The sequence below is a fragment of the Lissotriton vulgaris genome, chromosome 1_2 (assembly GCF_964263255.1).
Source record: "Lissotriton vulgaris chromosome 1_2, aLisVul1.2, whole genome shotgun sequence".
NCBI classification, from domain to species: Eukaryota; Metazoa; Chordata; class Amphibia; order Caudata; family Salamandridae; genus Lissotriton; species Lissotriton vulgaris.
Genome location: NC_141686.1, coordinates 190,219,513 through 190,238,842, shown reverse-complemented (window position 1 = coordinate 190,238,842; position 19,330 = coordinate 190,219,513). Strand labels below are relative to the sequence as shown.

Sequence of the window (19,330 nt, the reverse complement as noted above, 5' to 3'; positions counted from 1 at the left end):
TGGCACTATTCTATATGAGAATGGTTGCCCATTCGAGATCAGGGCTATCCCCGTACGAAGTGGTTTTTGGCAGACCACCGAATATGTGGGGGACGCCCATTCCGAAAAGAATCACTGATGTTGATTGCAATATGTTGACAGATTACCTTGCCTCCTTGATGTCTGCACTCCAATCATGTCGTTCACAGGTTGCCGCAGCCTTCCCTGACAACACTGATGTAAAGCCACATGATGTCCGTCCTGGGGACCTAGTATTGGTGCGAAATTTTGATAGGAAGAGTCCGTTGGAGCCCCGCTGGAAGTCACCGAAGACCGTTCTTCTCACCACGAGGACCGCCGTGAAGATCGAAGGGAGAAAGGGGTGGGTTCATTCGAGTCATGTGAAAAAATTCCATGAACTGAAACCAGACCGAGACTCGTCCACCCCCACCAAAGACTGTGTTGAGCCAAAAGACTTTACAGCACCCGAACGAGAAAAAACTCCCCAAGAGGAGTACAGAACGAAACTCCGATCTAGCAAGTCAGACAGTTTAATTGTTTAAGTCCTCCCCTAGGTGAATCGGTTAAATAGTTTCTGACATGTATCCCCTAGATCGAGATAGAGAGAGAGAGTTCAAGAAACGAACATATTGTAAATCACTGCGTAGTCACTGTATAGTGACATTGTTAATAATGTTTTTTCTAAGTCTTCTGATCATAGTTGCCAGTATACTTCTCCCTATCTACTACCCTATTTTCAGGCGTGAACAATCTGTTTACAATGTCTCTGCTGAACACACTTTTAGCGAGTTGCCTCCTCATGAACTCTCCTACAGACTTGCGCTGCGCAACAACACTTTCATTAGTATGCTACATCATTCCCATCAAACTAACAATGCTACAGACTGCTGGATATGTGGCCGACTCCCTCCCTACCAGAATTACAAGGGAGCTCTGCCCCTCTTTCCGTACCCGTTCACTCACAATGGCTCCTGTGGTGCATGGTTTAAAATAATGAATTCCTTAGATCCTGATATTGCTGTTTTCGACGGGGGTTGGGTTTGGGCATTGGCCTAGTCCTAGTATTCAGTTGCTGCCTGTGCCTGCAGTGCGGGCCAGCGATTTGTGGACTGTGTGCCACTTCTTGTATTGAACATTCCAGTTTCCTTTCAAGCCGTCAAAGAAAGAAAGATGAGCAAATGATGTTACAAGAACAAACTGATCGATTCATGAGGATCGAGATTTCATGAAGGGTCCGTAGGGAACAAGGAGGGAATGAGGAAATATAAATTTTATGGTCAAGTTGTGTTCCCTAGCGCGTACCCCACCGACTCCATGTACCAGCTTAAAGTGCATGTAACTTCCCTCCTGTGTCAGTTATGAAGACGCAAATGCATTTGCGTCCAACGTTAACCTGTCCTCTTTCAGATCCACCCAGAATGGATTAAATAGCCCGTTCCTAAGTATGCTATGCCAACGTCTTTTTGTAGTGTACTTTACATGTTTTCCTGCTCTGGCAAAGTAGGCCCTGAATTTCTGCCATCGAGCCTCTTTTCTGGCTTCTGACTCTGACAGCCTCAGCCCAGGCTGCTTCTGTACCCGTGAACTCTGACTTACTTCCAGCGCGGCCCATCGCGCTCAGCTCAGCCTGCTTTCTGCCAAGTCTGACTATAACCTTCGAGTTATCTGTTCCGCTCTTCGAAAATGCATTCCTGCCTACTAGCTTCAGTAAACATCCTCCCCAGCTGCAGAGCCAAAGGGCCGACCTGTCTCAGTGCAAGTAATTCATAGCTCCTGTTGCCATGCTTCCATGGAAGGCCCCTTGCCCCCACGCTTCTCATGCAGACACTTAGGCGCTTATACACGCATCCACAGTTAGTATAGAATGGCTTCTACCCTAGAGACCTTTCCGTCCAGATAATATGGTTCCTAAACATCAGATATCAGATATGATAGAAGTACAAGTTGATCTGACATGCCAGACTTCTGTCTCTTTCCGTCAGTGTAAATGTCAAGTCCCCTGCACCCCTCCAGTTTCACGTCTATCACACGTCATGCAGCTGCGCGCGCATCCAAGCTTCCGATTTCTGCTGACATTGCAACATTTCTGTTAGTGCCACCCCTTTGTGACACCCATCCGTGACGTTTCTAGCACACACCTCCAGTTCACGCCTAGTCCACGCCTTCTGATTACGTACTAGTAACACGTGTATACTGTTATCTTGTCTTCTCTCAGCTGTTACGCCTACTATACTGTTTCTTATGACATGAATTAAGTATATAAGCTATGTACTGTCAATAAAATGTAGCGCGCTCTATCCCTTCTTCCACCCCTGCGGTGGGAAGAACATGATATTATGGTCCTGACCATTCCTTTTTGAGGAATAAAACCCCTAAGAACTCTAACACCACGGACTCTGGTTCTTTCTTTCCGATTTGAGTTATTATTGATTAAGTACTTACCTGCATAGAAATTAAGAGAGTAAATTATATATTTACGACATCTCAATGGACAAGGACTTACAGAAAATCATTAATAGACGCTTAACTAAATACCTCAACAACCAACAACTCCTCAACACCACTCAGTCTGCTTTCAGACCCAACCACAGCATTGAAACAACCCTCATCGCCACCATAGATGGCATACACATGACTCTGGATGGAGGTGACATTGCAGCACGCGTCCTCCAGGACCTCACCACAGCTTTTGGCCTAGTCTCCCACCCCATTCTTATGCAATGTGGTTCCGAAATCGGAATCAAATTAAATGAAATCTGATGGATCTGCTCCTTCCCAACTGAAAGGAACTTGTCAGTTAGCCTGGCACCATATACCTTGGATGCCTGTGACATCATCTGTATTGTTCCGGAAAGATCCTCACTGAGCCCTTCACCACACATGATCCCTCTAGCCGGTATCATCTTCTCTCACAACATCAATGTCCTCTCCTATGCCAATGACACTCAACTCATTCTCTCCCTCATGGACAAGATGCCCAGTACCAGACTGAATTCGCCCACTGGATGGAAAGCAACAGTCTGAAGCGGAACACTGACAAGACCTAAATCATGATCATTGGGAAAAGCACTACACTTTGGGAATCCGCCTGTTAACAAACAGAACTAGGACCTACACCCAACCCCTAAGCCTACCACTCACACCAAGAACCTTAGGATCATCATCAACAGCAATCTCAACATGATCACCTAAGTCAATGCCATCACCGCATAATGCTTCCATGCCCTGAAGATGCTAAGGATAATTTTTAAATGGCTTCCAATCAGCACCTGGAAAACTTTCAAACATGCCCTTCTCACAAGCAAACGGGAACAATCTGTATGCAGGGATCAACCGAAAATTCACTTAAAGATTGCCGACCATTCAGAACTCAGAAACCAGAATCTGTCTCGCTGACAGTGACTGTGCGCTCTAAAAATCTGTATAACATAACACAAAATGCATTATCATTTTAAAGTTCTAACATAGCTACCACCTTTCGAAGCATGCATTGGCCTACTTGGAGCAATACAAAAATATACACTATGCACTATACTATTGCAAGATAACCGCTGTAGGAAATTGGGTTACTGGTTCAGTGGGGTGAAAACCTACTCATACAGCAACCAACATCCTTGTCAGGGTGAAGCTTTAAGCAAAACCAAATTATCTGGTGTTTAATCGTCTATTAGCTAAGTAGACAACCAGGCAGGCTCAACTTAGAGGCAATGTGTAAAAAGTGTTTATGCAGGACTTCAAACAATAATCAAGTGAACAAAAATCCCACACCAATTTAGAAAAATTGAGAAAAAATGTATAAATAATTTATGACAAAAATTAAATCAGTAGTCTCAGAGATATGCAGTTTGAATGATTTAAGTGAACACAGTGCCAAAAAGCACAAAGCACCAACCGTGGTCTTCTGGTCACGCCAGACCAGGACGAAGTTCAGATCAACCACGATGAAGTGCGGGCCACATACTTGACCAAGCTAGGCCTGTTAACAAAGTACTTTAAATCCTGGAAGCGAGCTGGTGCAAGATATGGCATTGAGCATATGTTGTGAAGCACCAGCTCCAAGGAGCTGTGGGCTGCGATGCACAGTCCTGCGTTTAGGAGGCGACTTGCAGTGACATTGTTGAGGTGCTGCAGGGATAAAATGTGAAGCCAAGAATACGTCATGAAGCAGCGGTTCCGAGAAGCGGCTGAGATCCTGCTTTGGGGATACGTCCCACAGCTGTATCCAATGTGGGTCTCCGAGGAAATGCATCATGCTGTGTTTGTTCTGTTGGGCTGGCAGAGGGTCCAGGACTGGGATGGCACCACTTGAAGGGCATGACTTACAGCAGGCAGACTCCAGGTGCAGGGTTCAAGGTGGTTGGAGCCTTTTCCGTCCTTGAGGCTCTGATCAGGATGCCAGCCAATTAGCCATTGGAGTGACTGTGATGGTCTTGGTAGTCAAGATGCAGTTCCAGTCCTTCTCACTCAGGCAGCAGGGCAGCAGAGTAACTCGGCATCAGAGTAGCAGTCCTTCTTGCAGCAGAGTAGCACAGCAGTTCCTCTTCTGAGTCTTCTATAGGTCCAGATGTTTACTAAAGAGTTGAATCTGGGCAGAACCTTTGTGATGTGCAAGTGTGGTAGTTGACTGCTCCTCCCCTCATCCTGACAGTAATGACCAATCCTGCTAACATCTATTCCTCCTTTCTCTCACTGCTTGGGAGCAAAAAACAAAGACTAGCGGCCAGCAACACGTAGTCATGTGATCCAGGATACAGGCTGCAGGGACCAAATGTTAAGAACAAGAAACTGCCAACTTTCTAAAAGTGGCATTTTCGGATTTGAGACTTGAAGTCTTACTTTACCAATAAAAAGTGTTTTGGATTACAATTCTTAAGATAACAAACTCAACCACGCTACCTGATCGCAATTGAAACTTATCACTTATTAAATGTAATAAATTAAGCAAACGTTATCCTACGCGAGAAGCAGGTCTTGCAGTATTGAAAAAACAGTTTAGGGCCTTCCCTAGAGGTGACGTATATGCGTTAAATAGGACGATTTAGGCCTGGCCAAATGTCTAATTTGCCAGGTTGAATTGGCAGGTAAAAACTGTCCATACAGGTTGCAGTAGCAGACTTGAGACATGCTTTAAATAACTACTTAAGTGGGTGGCACAATACGCACTGCACTCTCACTAGTAGCCTTTAATTCACAGGCCACGTTACAAAAGATGTATAAGTAAATTTAAAGTGCCAATTGGTTATAAACTAATTTTATCATGTTGAGGGGACGGAGGACAAGCACGTTAGAACTGGTTGGCAGTGGAAAAGTGCTCTAGTTCCTAAGGCCAACAAAAACAAATTCAGCAAAAATGTGAGGTGTGAAGCCAAAAACTTTGGGGGAAGACCACCTAAAGGCTGACAGGCTTAACAGTAGCTCCCTAAACATCACACTGGGCCTGATTCACAGAATGATCTTAAGACTCAATCCTAAACGTACTACTATTTTGGTATTCACAGAATGCACTTACTACTTTTGGCATTCACAGAATGAACTTAATACTTTTGGTATTCACAGAAGTTAAGATTTTGTCTTAAGTCTGTCTTAAGTCTGTCTTAAGTCTGTCTTAAGTTTGTCTTAAGACAAACTTAAGACAAAAATCCTAACTTCTTTGAATACCAAAAGTAGTAAGTTCATTCTGTGAATGCCAAAAGTAGTAAGTGCATTCTGTGAATACCACAATAGTAGTAAATTTAGGATTGAGTCTTAAGTTCATTCTGTGAATCGGGCTCAATGTCATTACATGAAGGCTGTACAGCTTAGAAATAGCGGCCACAGTGGATTCAACACACCGCACATGTAAAGAGTGGAAATCAGACGGCCCTGCAGGACTATCAGAGGGGCTACTAAAATTTAAAAAAAGATTAGCAGGAAAGCAATAAATAGACATATACAAGAAACAAGCTATGGCAAAGCCAATGGGTCTAAAGTTTGTGGCCTAGTTATGTTATGTTATGTTATGTTATATGATTTTTATATAGCGCTAATCACCAACCGGTCTCTAAGCACTTCTAGAGAAAGTGAGCAAGTCACTAGAGCTGAAAGAACTGGCCGCAGCGGATGCAGAGATTACACAGTTGTTAGTGCCTCTCTGAAAAGGAAGGTCTTTAAGAGCTTCCTAAAGATGAGCAAAACTGGTTACTTTCGCAAGTACTCCGGCAGATCATTCCAGGCCTGCGGGAGGAGGACAGAAAACGCTCTACCCCATTTGGATTTAGAGCTATACCTGGGTGGAACTAGCCTAAAAGCCTCAGATGACCGTAGAACCCGACTAGGAACATACTTCATCAAGCGATCTTTTATATATTTTGGTGCCTCACCATACATTGCTACGTGGGCAATACAGAGACCCTTAAACTGCACTTGCTGTTTGATAGGCAACCAGTGCAATTTATCTAACAGAGGGGTGGCTTGTGTCCTCTAGGGAGTCAAAAAATGAGCCTAGCCGCATCATTTTGTACAACGTACAGTCTCCTAAGGAGCTTCAGGGGAAGGCCAAGATAAAGAGCATTACCATAGTCTAGCCGAGAGATGCCAGTGGCGTAGACAATTGACTGCAGTGCGGATATGGATAGGAGGGGAACACGTTTCCGTAACTGCCTAAGTACACCCATACCGATTCCCACAACAGAGGATGCCTGACAAGACATAGACAATTCCAAATCAATTTTCAGCCCCAAGCTTTTTACCGCCGGGACTGGTACTGGGACCACTCCCAATTCTGAGGGCCCAAAAAAGATCACACCATGGGCTATTATTTGTTGGGATAATGAGCACTTTGGTTTTATCCGGATTTATTTTCAAATAATTGGCTGCCATCCAATTTACAGTGAACCTGTGCAGATTTCTGACTCCTGAGCCTGACAGGAGTTACTAAGCCGGACAAGAAGTTGAGTGTCATCGGCATAATTAACGACCTGACAATCCATATAGGTCAAGGCCTCCATCAAGGGTTGCAGATAGATGTTGAAAAGAAGAGATAATGCAGAGCCCTGAGGTACTCCACAGGATAGGGAGCCCAGATACGACAGCTGCTCACCCAACTGAACTCCCTGAGTGCGGTCTGACAGAAAAGACCTATGCCAATTATGTACTTGGCCATTTATACCCAGGTTCATAAGACGGTTCAGCAGTATGTTGTGGCTGACCGTATCGAATGCAGCTGACAGGTCTAATAAAATCAGGGCACTCAGCTGTTTACTATTGGAGCTAACTCTGAGCTCGTCCAGGATGGACACCATCACTAGCTCTGTGCTGTGATGAGCTCTAAAGCCTGCTTGTCTAGTATGGAGCAGTTGAGGATCTTCCAAATACCTTGCAAGTATTTTCAATACATACTGCTCCAGGATTTTTGCTAGAAAGGGGAGCTGCGAGATAGGCCTATAGTTTTTTAAGGTCAGGGTATCCGCACCAGGCTTTTTAAACAGGGGGGTGACCCTGGCTTCCTTCAGATTAGTTAGATTAATTGGTAAATAACCCAAATCTAAACAATCATTGAGTAATCCCAACACCTGCTTTTCCAACCCTGGCAGAGTCATTTGAAAAACCCTCGGAGGACAAGGGTCCGCTCGGGAGCCTGATTTAATATGCTTTACTAGTGCTACCAGAGTAGCTGAATCACGACTAGGAAATTTAGATAACTGACTGCTAGGACAGGGGGGGCTAGTCTGATCAAGAGAACTGGAGTCAATAGGAGTTCTCGTGATTTCCAAGATGATGTCCGTGACTTTCTGAAGGGAGAACTCCTGAAAGGTATCACAATCTGGGGATGCGATTGTGGACTTCTTCTCAACTTTTGACTCAACTCCTTCAAGATGGCAAAGATCTCTTTTTGTTTGTTTCCTGCCTGAGCAATCCTTCCTTCATAGTGTTCTGCTTTCCTGACTAGGATAGCCGATTTCTAGTAGCAAAAAGGACTTTATAGGTTTTTAACTCTGCTGGCTCATAACTGTGTCTCCACCGCCTCTCAGATTGTCAAAGAAGTTGTTCATTTTTCCTTAGTGTATCATCAAACCATGGGGCCCCCTTTCCTTTATCTCTGACCCTTTCGTTTTGTTCTGGTGCCACTATATCAATGGCCTGCTGTAAGTGAGTAAATAAAGCTTCACTTTTATGGTCTAGATTATCCTCTCCCACATCAGAGGAAGGGATTGAGTGTAGTGTGGCTATTAGGTGATCTGCCTCAATATTTTTCCAGATTCTGACCTTCCTCCACAAAGGCAGGGGCTGTGGTAGTTGACTATCTCTTGGGACCCAACATCTCAACAATGAATGATCCGACCAGGCACAGGGGCTGATATCAGTTATCAGTGCCTGAGGCTGTGAAGACCATATTAGATCTAAGGTGTGGCCATTTACGTGAGTAGGACTATTAACCAGTTGCTGCAAGTCCATCGAGAGCATAGTGGTCTCAAATAGTCCCAGTACAGGCTCTCTCTGCACCTTGTCCCAGTGATAAATAAAATCCCCCACTACTAGGAGACGTTTATATCTAGAACATAAGTCAGAAGTGAGCTCCAAGAAACACTCATTGAAACCAGGGTAGTCCTAGGGGGCCAATAAACTACCATAAGTACAATGCAGGAGGACTTCAAGGAAATGTTTATCCCCCAAACATCCACCTTGTCACAGCTTTCTGCCATTATTTTAGTAACCATAAGGCTATTGTTAAAAAGGAAAGCAACCACCCCCCGGAGTCCCCTGATCTATTATGCAACAGAGCATCAAATTCCATTGAAAGGGCTGCAACAATATCAGGGGCTGATGAATCCCCCAACCATGTTTCCGTAAGTGCCATAATGTCTATATCTCCATCTTGAAGCAGCGAGAAAACTTCAAGATGGTGCTACTGCAAGGAGCACGTATTAAGCACTGCTACCTTCAGACCAAATGCAGTAAGGGCATAAGTCTGACCCTGAGTCCTCAAAGACCCATCAGCCTCTATACTGTTAGCCCTCAGTAGGTTTTCGACCAACAGTCTTGCCTGCACACTCTCCTCCAGCAAATAGTTACCCAGATTAAGGGACCGTAGTGTTTCTGTTGCATAGGTCAGTGGAGAAGCAGGGGTTCTGGCCCCTGGTCCCGGCCGGGCGCGGTCGGGCGCAGACGTGCTTGCGTTTGGCGGGCTTGCCTAGTGGCTTTGCTATTGCCTTTTTATGATGCCGCACAGCACCAGGTGCGAGCAAAATACTGATGCTGTACAGTAGCAACAATAAAAGATACAATGATGCAACCGCTACTGATGATAGCATCGCTTCTACTGCACGCTTACGTGTAATCCCATCCGCAAGCACTAGTAGAATGATGAGGGAGACATTTGCTTTCCTTTTTTACTTACAGATCCAAGATGGTATATGCCACTTGAATTAGTAAATAAAAGAATTAGGAATTTTATTATTAAAAGATCTCCCTGTCAATATATATGTTGATCTACTGCTGGAATGTAGAGTACTGAGCATGATAAACACGTTAAGGGTTGTCCAAAATGAAACATTTACTCAGCACATAGAAGAGGTCATAGTGACACCATGGACTAATGCATCCACATCAGAGATTTATAGTTGACCTCAGGGCTATAAGTACAAATCTTGGCAGGTCAAGTTAACCTTTCCTTTTCTGAGGTTGATAAAATTAGTACAATTGAACTGGGGAATAATAATCATCTAGTGTTCAGCACCAAGATACGCTTCCCGGTGAATGAATGTTTTATTAATACACATGGAATGTTATGTTATAAATATTTGTAGGAAATCCACATTTACTGCGTGGTCACTAGGCATATTTAACTTGACTATATAAGTTCACAATATATGGTACACAGTGTACCCAGGATCTGGAAGTTAAATGCCACTAGTGGACTGCAGCACCAATTGTGTTGCCCACTACAGTGGCAGTGTAAACATGGCTTCAGTGTAACCTGACTGTAGAAACTGTAAAAACTGCTTTTCAACCTGTCAACATAAACTCTTGACAGGTAAAAAATCCTCTTTTAAATATGAATGGGTTATAGGTAGGCTTTGGTGCCCACAAGGTGCGGTTTTTGGTATTTAAAAGTAGAACATGTAGAAATGTAAGGCTAATATGTAATTACAGTCACTATCACCCAAACACAATTTTTCCCTTTTTTACCATGCCAGGAATAGCTGTCCTATTTAGAAAACCTGAGTTCAAAATAAAATCTTAATACTATATTTTAGGAAAGGGACCAGCCACAAAAATAATTATACAATCATAGTTATAGTTATTAAAAACCCAATTCAATGGTGAAGTAAATTTTTTAATAAAGATAAGGAAAAAATAATTTTTTGAAAATTACCTATGCCTTGCGCAATGAGTCAATGAACCCATTAAATAGGTTTTCATGTCACAGAAACATGGGGGATACTAGTAACATTCACTGCCTTACCCCATACTTCTGGAAATGTGGCTCCCAGATAGTGATCTAACAAAACTTGGCTCTCTACAAAACAAAAGGACCTACTCACACAAGGCAAATTATCAGTTTGCAACACACATTTCTGTGGGACAAAGCCTGAATAAATGAAGGAATACAAGGAAACAATTACAGCCCTCCCTCCCCCCACATGGATAATAAGAAGTGCAGAGCTTTGAACTTCCTCCACACTGACTATGCAGCACTCTCCTGTTGTAGCAGCTGAGTAGATACATATGATGCTCACAATATCTACAAATGAACCTCTATCTCCCATACTATTCTGCCTCCCAAGTGCTTTTTCACACTGCCTGTATCCCCCCCCCCAAAAGGGGCACCCAGCATTGCACTCTCGGTTGACTGCTAGTATCCACTTTCAGGGACCCTATCCAGCCTCCTATCTAAACATTTTTCTAAATATCTACAAATTACAAATTACACAACAGATTCATCATTAATGCACAAGAGAATGAGAGACCCTTCCCACAACCCATGAGCACTGGATTAGTGTACTCTTCCATGTCACATCCTAATCCCAAAACACTGGGGGACTAGTAACACATTCATCTAGAAACGTGCAGACCTACAGCAGTACTTGTACCTCAGTAGCCTCAATAAACAGGCCTATCATCTGACCTGCTGACACTGTTCCTGTAGGCATGTGGAAGAACAAGGCTTCTCCAATCACATATCTCATATTGCTCAATTCATATAGACTGTGCTGGGGATGTCTCTGCACTCACCGCTCACAGAAGCACCCCTATAGTCACTCATGCAATGTCCCTACATAAGTACAATACATAAGGACATTCAAAGTATATACCTTGCGGGAGTTTTGTTTTAAAAGCTGTAAGAACCCACACACACTGAATACAGTGGGGACCAATGCTCATGTCACTCCGACTAGTATGTTCCGGTGTAATTCCCCCTTTCGTGGAACCAACTCACAGTGTCCAGGTATCTCATTGCCTGGACTGACTTTGCTCATGGATGCAAGAGTCACACAGCCAGGCAATCTTAGGGGTTTCCTGCCACAAACACGCACACTCCTCAGCACAACAAATGTATTTGTGTGCCAATAGCAATAGGTGGCTTCCTGCTGCTGTTCTGTGCTCACATCTGATGAAGACCTACTGAAGAGCTCTCAATCTCGGCCAAGATGTGCGCTTTGCACTGCAGCTGAATGCATTCCTTGTTGAGATGCCATGTATTCAGGCATGATACCTACCAAGACGCGATGCCTCACATGCTTCGCTGCTAAGCTAAGACTGTGCTCCAGCCTAAAATGTGCATTGCCAGGGTCAGCATCATGGATAGAGCGATTGTCTCTATCCATGAACAGAGGCATAGCAAGAGAGTCATAAACCCTACTTAAAGGAAGGAAAATGGAAACTGTGCCTTAGTTGGGTAGTCAAATACAACCACCGCTGGGCCCCGGTGCAAGACACCTGCTGCACGTTTGATAACAACACCCACTGCTTAGATCTTGAAAGCTGGTGCTGAACACACTCTTCCAAAGAGGAACATTTGAGGAGAAAGAAGGATTCATAGCCTACATTTCAGTCTTTCTTTATTTGTTGATTGTTTATTCTTTCCAGCACCAACTTCAGTGTGGGCAGGACATATCTGCGCAACCTAGCCTCATGCTGGTGTCAGCCTTTTGGGAGACATAATGTTAATAAAAAGCCCTGCCACTTTCTTCATGGTAAGGTTTGCAAAGCATATTCCAGTCCTCTTGAACTAGCATTTTAGTGACATGACTTAAGATGAATAGGAATCTTGCATTTTGTAATCTCTTACCAACAAAATCCAGTAGTTATCAGTATTGCTACACAGTGGTAGTGCATTTTGTACTCTGCAAGCTCCACTGTTTGTGATTTGTAAGATATTGAAAATCAAGGAAGCCATATACAATCAGTGTTAAGTATTGGAAGTATTTTACCAGACTGTCTGCTAATTCACATACCATCTCCCTATGTTTAAGAAGAAACCCCAGGCCTCTTGTATTATTATGATATGTCTACATGTGGTTAACCGCTTCCATACCTTTACTGCAAAGACTTTGTCCTGAAAGGTGTTGTGATGGCTTTTAATGCGTAATTGTGTACCAGTGCAAAGTATCCAACAGTGAAGCACATGAGGGCAAAGTGTTGAGGTATTTACTTTTCAGTGCAAAACTTATTTTGTCCTGGAAATTTTCCTAAAAGAATCATGAAGCAAAGCTTTGCACTACTTTGCATTACTTTGCATCAAGAAGGCATCCAATGGCTGCCGCATGAGCATTTCCACACAACCGTTCATGGTTTTTGATACAAAGTAGTAGAAACAATTATTACCTTTACACTTTTCAAAATGTCTGTTTGTGTTGTACTATATAGCACTTATGCAAAGTATGTCAAAGTGTAGCATTTTGTACTGTGAGAGTACCCTTGCAGTACAAAATCTATGTTAGACATCTCACACAGAGCTTTGCATTATGATGCAAAAGTGTATATGAGGTGCTTGGCTGCCTACAAGTTCATCAGAGCTTTTGGAAGAGAGCACCAAGTCTTCATCAATATGGTGCTGCTTCTCCTCTCAACGCAGCACATCTGTCTTTCTGGCTGAATATGAAAGTCAAGAATTATCATTGTATTATAACAATAACACTACATTATAGAATCAGGCGCCATTCCCTGTGTCTAATCTGATGTACATTTTGTTTGTCTTTTCAAGTCAACCTGTCTCTCCTACAATTCTCACCTGGCCTCCATTCACAGCCAAGAAGAAAATGATTTTGTATTTGTTCTGATGGGAAAACCAGTCGATCCTTACAACAAAGGCTCCTACTGGATAGGAGTTCATGACAGCTTCCAGGTGAGTGTCTTTCATTCTCCTTGATATGAATATTAGTTTGGCGTGTGCCAATCTTTATGCACATTTCAAATGTCTATCAAATATAGTTTTCTATGTTATGCTTGATACTTCATCCCTATTGGTAATGTAGTCTCTTTGTCTATAAGCTCACTCTCGCCTTAGCCAGAGTGTATGGTATCCATCCATTAGAATGCAAACATTACCAGCGATGTTCAATGACCTCTTTGATCAAGGTTCTCATTAACCTTGGGCGGAGCAGGCGGAGCGCCTCTATGGGAAGATCTACGGAGTTGGAAAACGACTCAGTAGAACTTCTCTCTGTTCCACTACGTGCCTTACCCCTCCCAAAGTAATTATAAAGTAATAAAAAAGGCACTTACCTGCCATGGCTGCCTCCTCCTCGCCATGGCTGCTCTCCTTCCTCGTTCCCACCGTCCTTCTTCTTAGATAAATGCTTAGTTGTACGTCTTGCACGTGCACATGCACACTCACAGGACGTACAACGTAGGGGTTATCAGTGAAAAAGGACGGCGAGGAGGAGGAAGGAGAGCGTCCATGGCAAGGAGGAAGCAGCCGCGGCAGGTTAAGTGCATTTTTAATTACTTTATAATTACTTTGGGAGGGTGGAGGGAAGAATAACTACACACCGCCATGGAGTTGTAGATTTGCCTAAACTATGCTGGCGGAGCATAGTTAACCGCCCGGGCTTATTTGTCATGCAGAAAGGCATGACCGCTCTTGCAGTGGCAGTTATGAAACAAAGGCTAGAAGTACGAAGCTATGTTGCCGTCTCAAACAGTTGAATCCATTTAATTGGACAACAAAAGGGTATTTCTTAAATACTTGATCGATTTTAGGACTCAGACTTATCAACATTTTTAATGGGTTGTGCATGGATACCCGTTCACCATTTGAAAGAGGCATACTGTGCACATCCCTTCCAAATTATGAATTCATACCATATGTATCAATGGTTTGCAACTGCATTTCTGGCTACAAGCCAGTGAAAAGTTACTGACTCTCATATTAAGGCATCCATATTTCCTTTATGGCAATTGGGCTACTTGATGATCTGCTGACCCTTACAGATCACCAATGGCAGGGAGCTGACATTTGAAACCCACCTTACAAATATTAAAGAGGTAGATCCATTTGCAACTTACTCCAGTTCCTTATTTTGTGATCCTACTTAATAGTAGATATGTCAGTGTGCAAATTAAGTTTCTGGTCGCAACAATGGTTGCAAATTGGGTCTTTTTTTGCAACCAGAATGGTGTACATCTGACCTGAAGTGTATTTTACTTAAGACAGATGTTTCCATATTTATTTGTTTTATTTATATACGTTTTATATAGTGCTAGCTAGCCCCGTAGGTGTCAGAATGCTTTACAAGGTCATGATAAGAAACAGTAAATGCAGGCATGCAATGAACATATGAGACAATAGTTCAACAGACAAATTTTTCCCATCAAAGGTGCAAGTTTAGTGACCAACAATAGAGACACAATTCGAGAGGTACTAAAAGTCAGAGAAGCACAATAAAGAAAGAGCGAACCGAGCATCAGACGGAAAGTCTAGGTCTGATAAAGCGATATTTTACTGAGATTCGTAGAATAGGAGTTAAAGCAGTAGGAGTTTCAGGTTTCTCTTGAAGCAAGGGAAGGCTTGCATCGAAGGTCACATGGTAGGGAGTTCCATATTCTTGGAGCATTTCCAGAAAAAGAGCGCAAATTGGTTGCTGTCTTTTTTAGAATGGGAGGTAGGAGCAGAAAAGCATTGGAGCTTCTCAATGATCTTGTGGTTCCTGCTTTTGTCAGCTTGTTTTTGAAGTAGTTAGGTGTGTGAGAGTGAAGGGCTTTGTGGATGATACATGCAGTCTTGTAAGTACACCTTCATTCAATAGGAAGCTAGTTGATGCTCTTGAATACAGGAGTGATTGCTCAAACCGTTTAAGAGAGATGAGTTGGGCTGCCATGTTAAGAACAGATCTCAGGGGCGAGGTGAGTTTTAGGCAGCCCAATGAGAGTGGGATTACCATAGTCTAGTTTGGAGAGAACCAGAGATTGCGCCACATTTTTTAAATCATCTGCAGGAATAAATGGTTTAGGTTTCTTGAGGTTTTTGAGTGTGTACCGTGCTCCTTTTGCTGTATTCTTGATGTCCTCTTTCATTGACATTTTGTTGTCCAGGAGTTTGATAAAGTAAGACAGCAATTTGAAGCGTTTAGGTCGATGAGCCAAAGGTGGTTACTTTAAGGGAAGAAAATAATACCTTCTGTCTTGATGTGCTCAGCTTTAAGGGATTTGTGTGAAATCAGGATTGTAATTTGATCAATGTGTCGTTAAGATGTTGAATGTCACTGCGTGATTTTATTTTGTAGTAAAGTTGGGTGGTTCCATAAAGAGATTGAAAAGGTAGGGGATAGAATTGAGCCTGTAGGCATGCAAACATTGATCCGAGTGGGTTTAGACAGGCAAGAGTTGATTTTGATTTGTTGCTAGCGGTGTTGAAGGAAGGAAGAGAACCATTTTAGTACAGTGTCATTCAAACTGAAAGACCATGTAGGGCTGGGTGATTGACTGTATCGACTGCTGCTGATAGGTCAAGTTGAATAAGTAGGCAGATGTCACTCTTATCTAAGGCTCCGTGGATGTCATCCGATAGGTTCAGCATGGCGGTTTCAGTACTACAGCCTTTGTCAAGGAAGGAGAATTTTCGTATATGATGATTAAGTTACTATAAGACACATTTTTACAAAGTCTGGGCAAGGAACCGGACGTTGGAGATAGGTCTGAGGTTGTTGAGATTGTTGAGACCAGCCCTGGTATTTTTTGGGATGGGTGTGATTTGTCCTAGTTGGAGCAAAATTGTCACGCAACCAATGGTGAGAGATGTGTTCATGATGAGAGTGCATAACGCGGCGATGATGTGGTTGAGACTTTTCACCATCGTGGATGGGAGGGGATTATTGGCATGGGTCGTTGGCTTTAGCTTCATGATTATATTGAAGACTTCCTTTTGAGTCAAAGGTTTGAAGTCCGACCAGTTGCCGTTGTTTATCAATTTGGCGAGATTCATGTCGTCGTTGCCTATTATCGTGGTTGTTTGGTCCAAAACAGGCTCTGGCGCTAGATCAGCTGTTTGGGGAGGTGGGATGGCGAAGGTGGGAAAGATGTAGGGAGTAGAGGAGACTTGCAAGAAGGTTTGCTCAATTTTTGCGACTTTGTCAGCGAAAAAGCTAGCGATTTCTTCACAACGTTCTTTTGTGTCGATTATAGCAGGAGGGGGTGCTGATGTAGTTTGTTGTTTAACAATGTTAAAGAGCTCCCTAGGTCTGTTTTTAGCATGGTCCAGTTGGTTGCGGAAGAAGGAGGCCGTGGGGAGAAGGCAACTGAATCAGATCTCCCTGCGGAGCTAGGGTTTGAAAAGTGACAGAAAGTGATGGTCAAATAAGGAGAGGTTGCGGGTTGGTCGCTGATGGAGTTTGTTGTTTAACAATGTTAAAGAGGTCCCTAGGTCTGTTTTTAGCATGGTCCCGTTGGTTGCGGAAGAAGGAGGTCGTGGGGAAGAAGGCAACTGAATCAGATCTCCCTGCGGAGCTAGCGGTTTGAAAAGTGACGGAAAGTGATGGTCAAATAAGGAGAGGTGAGGGTTGGTCGCTTTTATAAGGATGTTACCTGTATTGAAAATGGATATATCCATTTCACCTTTAAAAGAAGAGGAGGGCGATGTCGTAAGTTCAGTTGCGTAAGGTATCTTGATGATCTTGGTTACTTGCAGGAGGAGACGGAGCTGTTTCTCCATTTTGATGGCCGTTTAGAATAGAATCCAAAATTTGATTTCATGGAGCCATTGGCCAAATTGTTGTAGGTATTCGCAATTAGAGTTTCAGGGTATTGTATTAGAAGTTTGTGTTTGAGATTCTTCTTCACATTTTTTGAGACATTTATAGGATAATCAGTAGTCCAGAAGTTGGGCCCATATCTGACCTGTGCTGTGTCGAGAGGTTTATGTGGGGGCATTGTAATCAGCATGATCGTGGTTGGTTTCCAGTTGAGGGTACAAGACACAGGAGTGCTACCACAGTCAGAGGCTGGCGAGGTGAGCAGCGTAACAAAGCGTGAGGGGCCCTAGTGAGGTGGGTAGAGTAAATTAAACCCAGGCAGTAAGTCACTTTCACAAGGAGGAAGTACGATGTTGTAGAAAGTGCATAACAACTAAAAACACTCATATAATGTAGTTTCAAGTACCTGCAGCAAAAGTCAGTCTTACAAGATAGCCTATAGATACTCAAGGCGTAAATAGGATGTTGGAGAAGCGTACCTAAAAGAAAATCATAGACACACATGTAATGTAGATCAACGTTCCTGCATCAGAAGTCAGATTTACAAGATACCTTTCAGATTCAAATTGTGTCCACAAGATGGAGCTCCAAGGTTGACAATAAGCAACCGGTCATGTAGATCCAAGGTCCTGTAGAAAATCCGGTTTGAAACAAAAGAAAGTAGCCTTCATAACTAATTGTGGCTCCTAGATGGAGCTCCAAGCTTAGCCATTCGTTTGGAGTCGCCAGACCTCGAGTGAGTGATGTAAAACACTGGGGATGTGTGGTGGCAAAGGGGATGTGAAAATGGCTACACTGGGTGGGTGAAGACACCGAGGATGGGTTGCAGCAAAATAAAGCAACATGAGCCAACCATCTTCTCCCGTACCTTACCTTTATCGTATGTCATCACTTTAGATTGAAAGTATGAGTTTTTCAAGAGAGGTTAAATAATGCTCTGAAAGGACACAAAGTTTACCATACATTTTACTGTAGGAAATTCATGTATAGTATACTGAACACAGGTCCACCAAAAATGAACGACATTCAGCAGTATAATAATTTAGTGGCGATATATGATACTAAAGTACATCCAGTTATCTGAGATAAAATCCTAAACTTACTACTTTTGGTATTCACGGAAGGCATAGTAAAGTTAGGACTCCTAACTTTACTACTACTAAACTGAGACAAAATCCCAACTTTAAGACTTTCAGTAGTAAGTTTAGGATCTTATCTCAGATTAGTTCTATGAATCAGCCCCTATGACTCTCTCAATTGCTTGCCCTGCACTGTTTTCCCAATTCCCCTTTTATGGTTTTACTCTTATTCTCTTTCTTTCTCTCTCATAAACATGTACACAAATTATTTACATGTCTCTCAGTCTCTCTATCTCTATCTATGTTTTATTTTCACCCACACCCAAACACGCATGCACACACATATGCACACACACACATGCACATGCACACATACACATACATGCACCCACACATGCACACACACACACACACACACACACACACACCCACACCCACACACCACACACAACCCCATACCCACACTACAAACACACACAACCCAACACACACCACACACAACCACCCACACACAAACCCCCCCCACACACACACACAACCACCAACTCCACACACAACCCCACACACACTCACAACCCCCCACACACCACCCCCCCACACACACATCACCCCACACTCACCCACACAACCGCAAACACACACACAACCCACACACACAACCCCACACATTCAAAACCCTCACACACACAACCCCATACACACACCCAACCCCAAACACAACCACATAAAACACACAAAACACACACACACAACCCACTACATACACATACAACCCAGCACACACCAGACACAACCACCCACACACACACACAACTCCACACACCCAACCCCACACACCCACGCACAACCCCATAAACACACCGAAACCCCACACCCAACCACATAAACACACAAAACAACACACACACAATCCCCCTACACACAACCCTCCCACACACAACCCCCCAAACACACAATCCCCCATACACACCCACACACAACCCAAAACACACAACCAGCCACACAACTACACACACACAACCCCACACACAACTCCCCCAACACACACAACCCCCCCACACATACAACCCCACACAGCCA

General features: G+C 43.4%; 2 protein-coding genes across 2 annotated transcripts in view; both read left to right on the top strand.

Annotated features, from left to right (window-relative positions):
• LOC147734881 (alpha-N-acetylgalactosamine-specific lectin-like) overlaps positions 1–19,330 on the top strand; it is a 379,481-nt gene that overhangs the window by 18,524 nt on the left and 341,627 nt on the right. The window lies entirely within an intron of this gene.
• The window catches only part of LOC147734882 (C-type lectin mannose-binding isoform-like), a 79,925-nt gene that overhangs the window by 18,617 nt on the left and 41,978 nt on the right, over positions 1–19,330 (top strand). Inside the window, exon 4 of the mRNA XM_086953659.1 lies at positions 13,187–13,327. Coding sequence (XP_086809785.1) covers positions 13,187–13,327 — 141 coding nt within the window. The remainder of the gene's footprint in view (positions 1–13,186; positions 13,328–19,330) is intronic.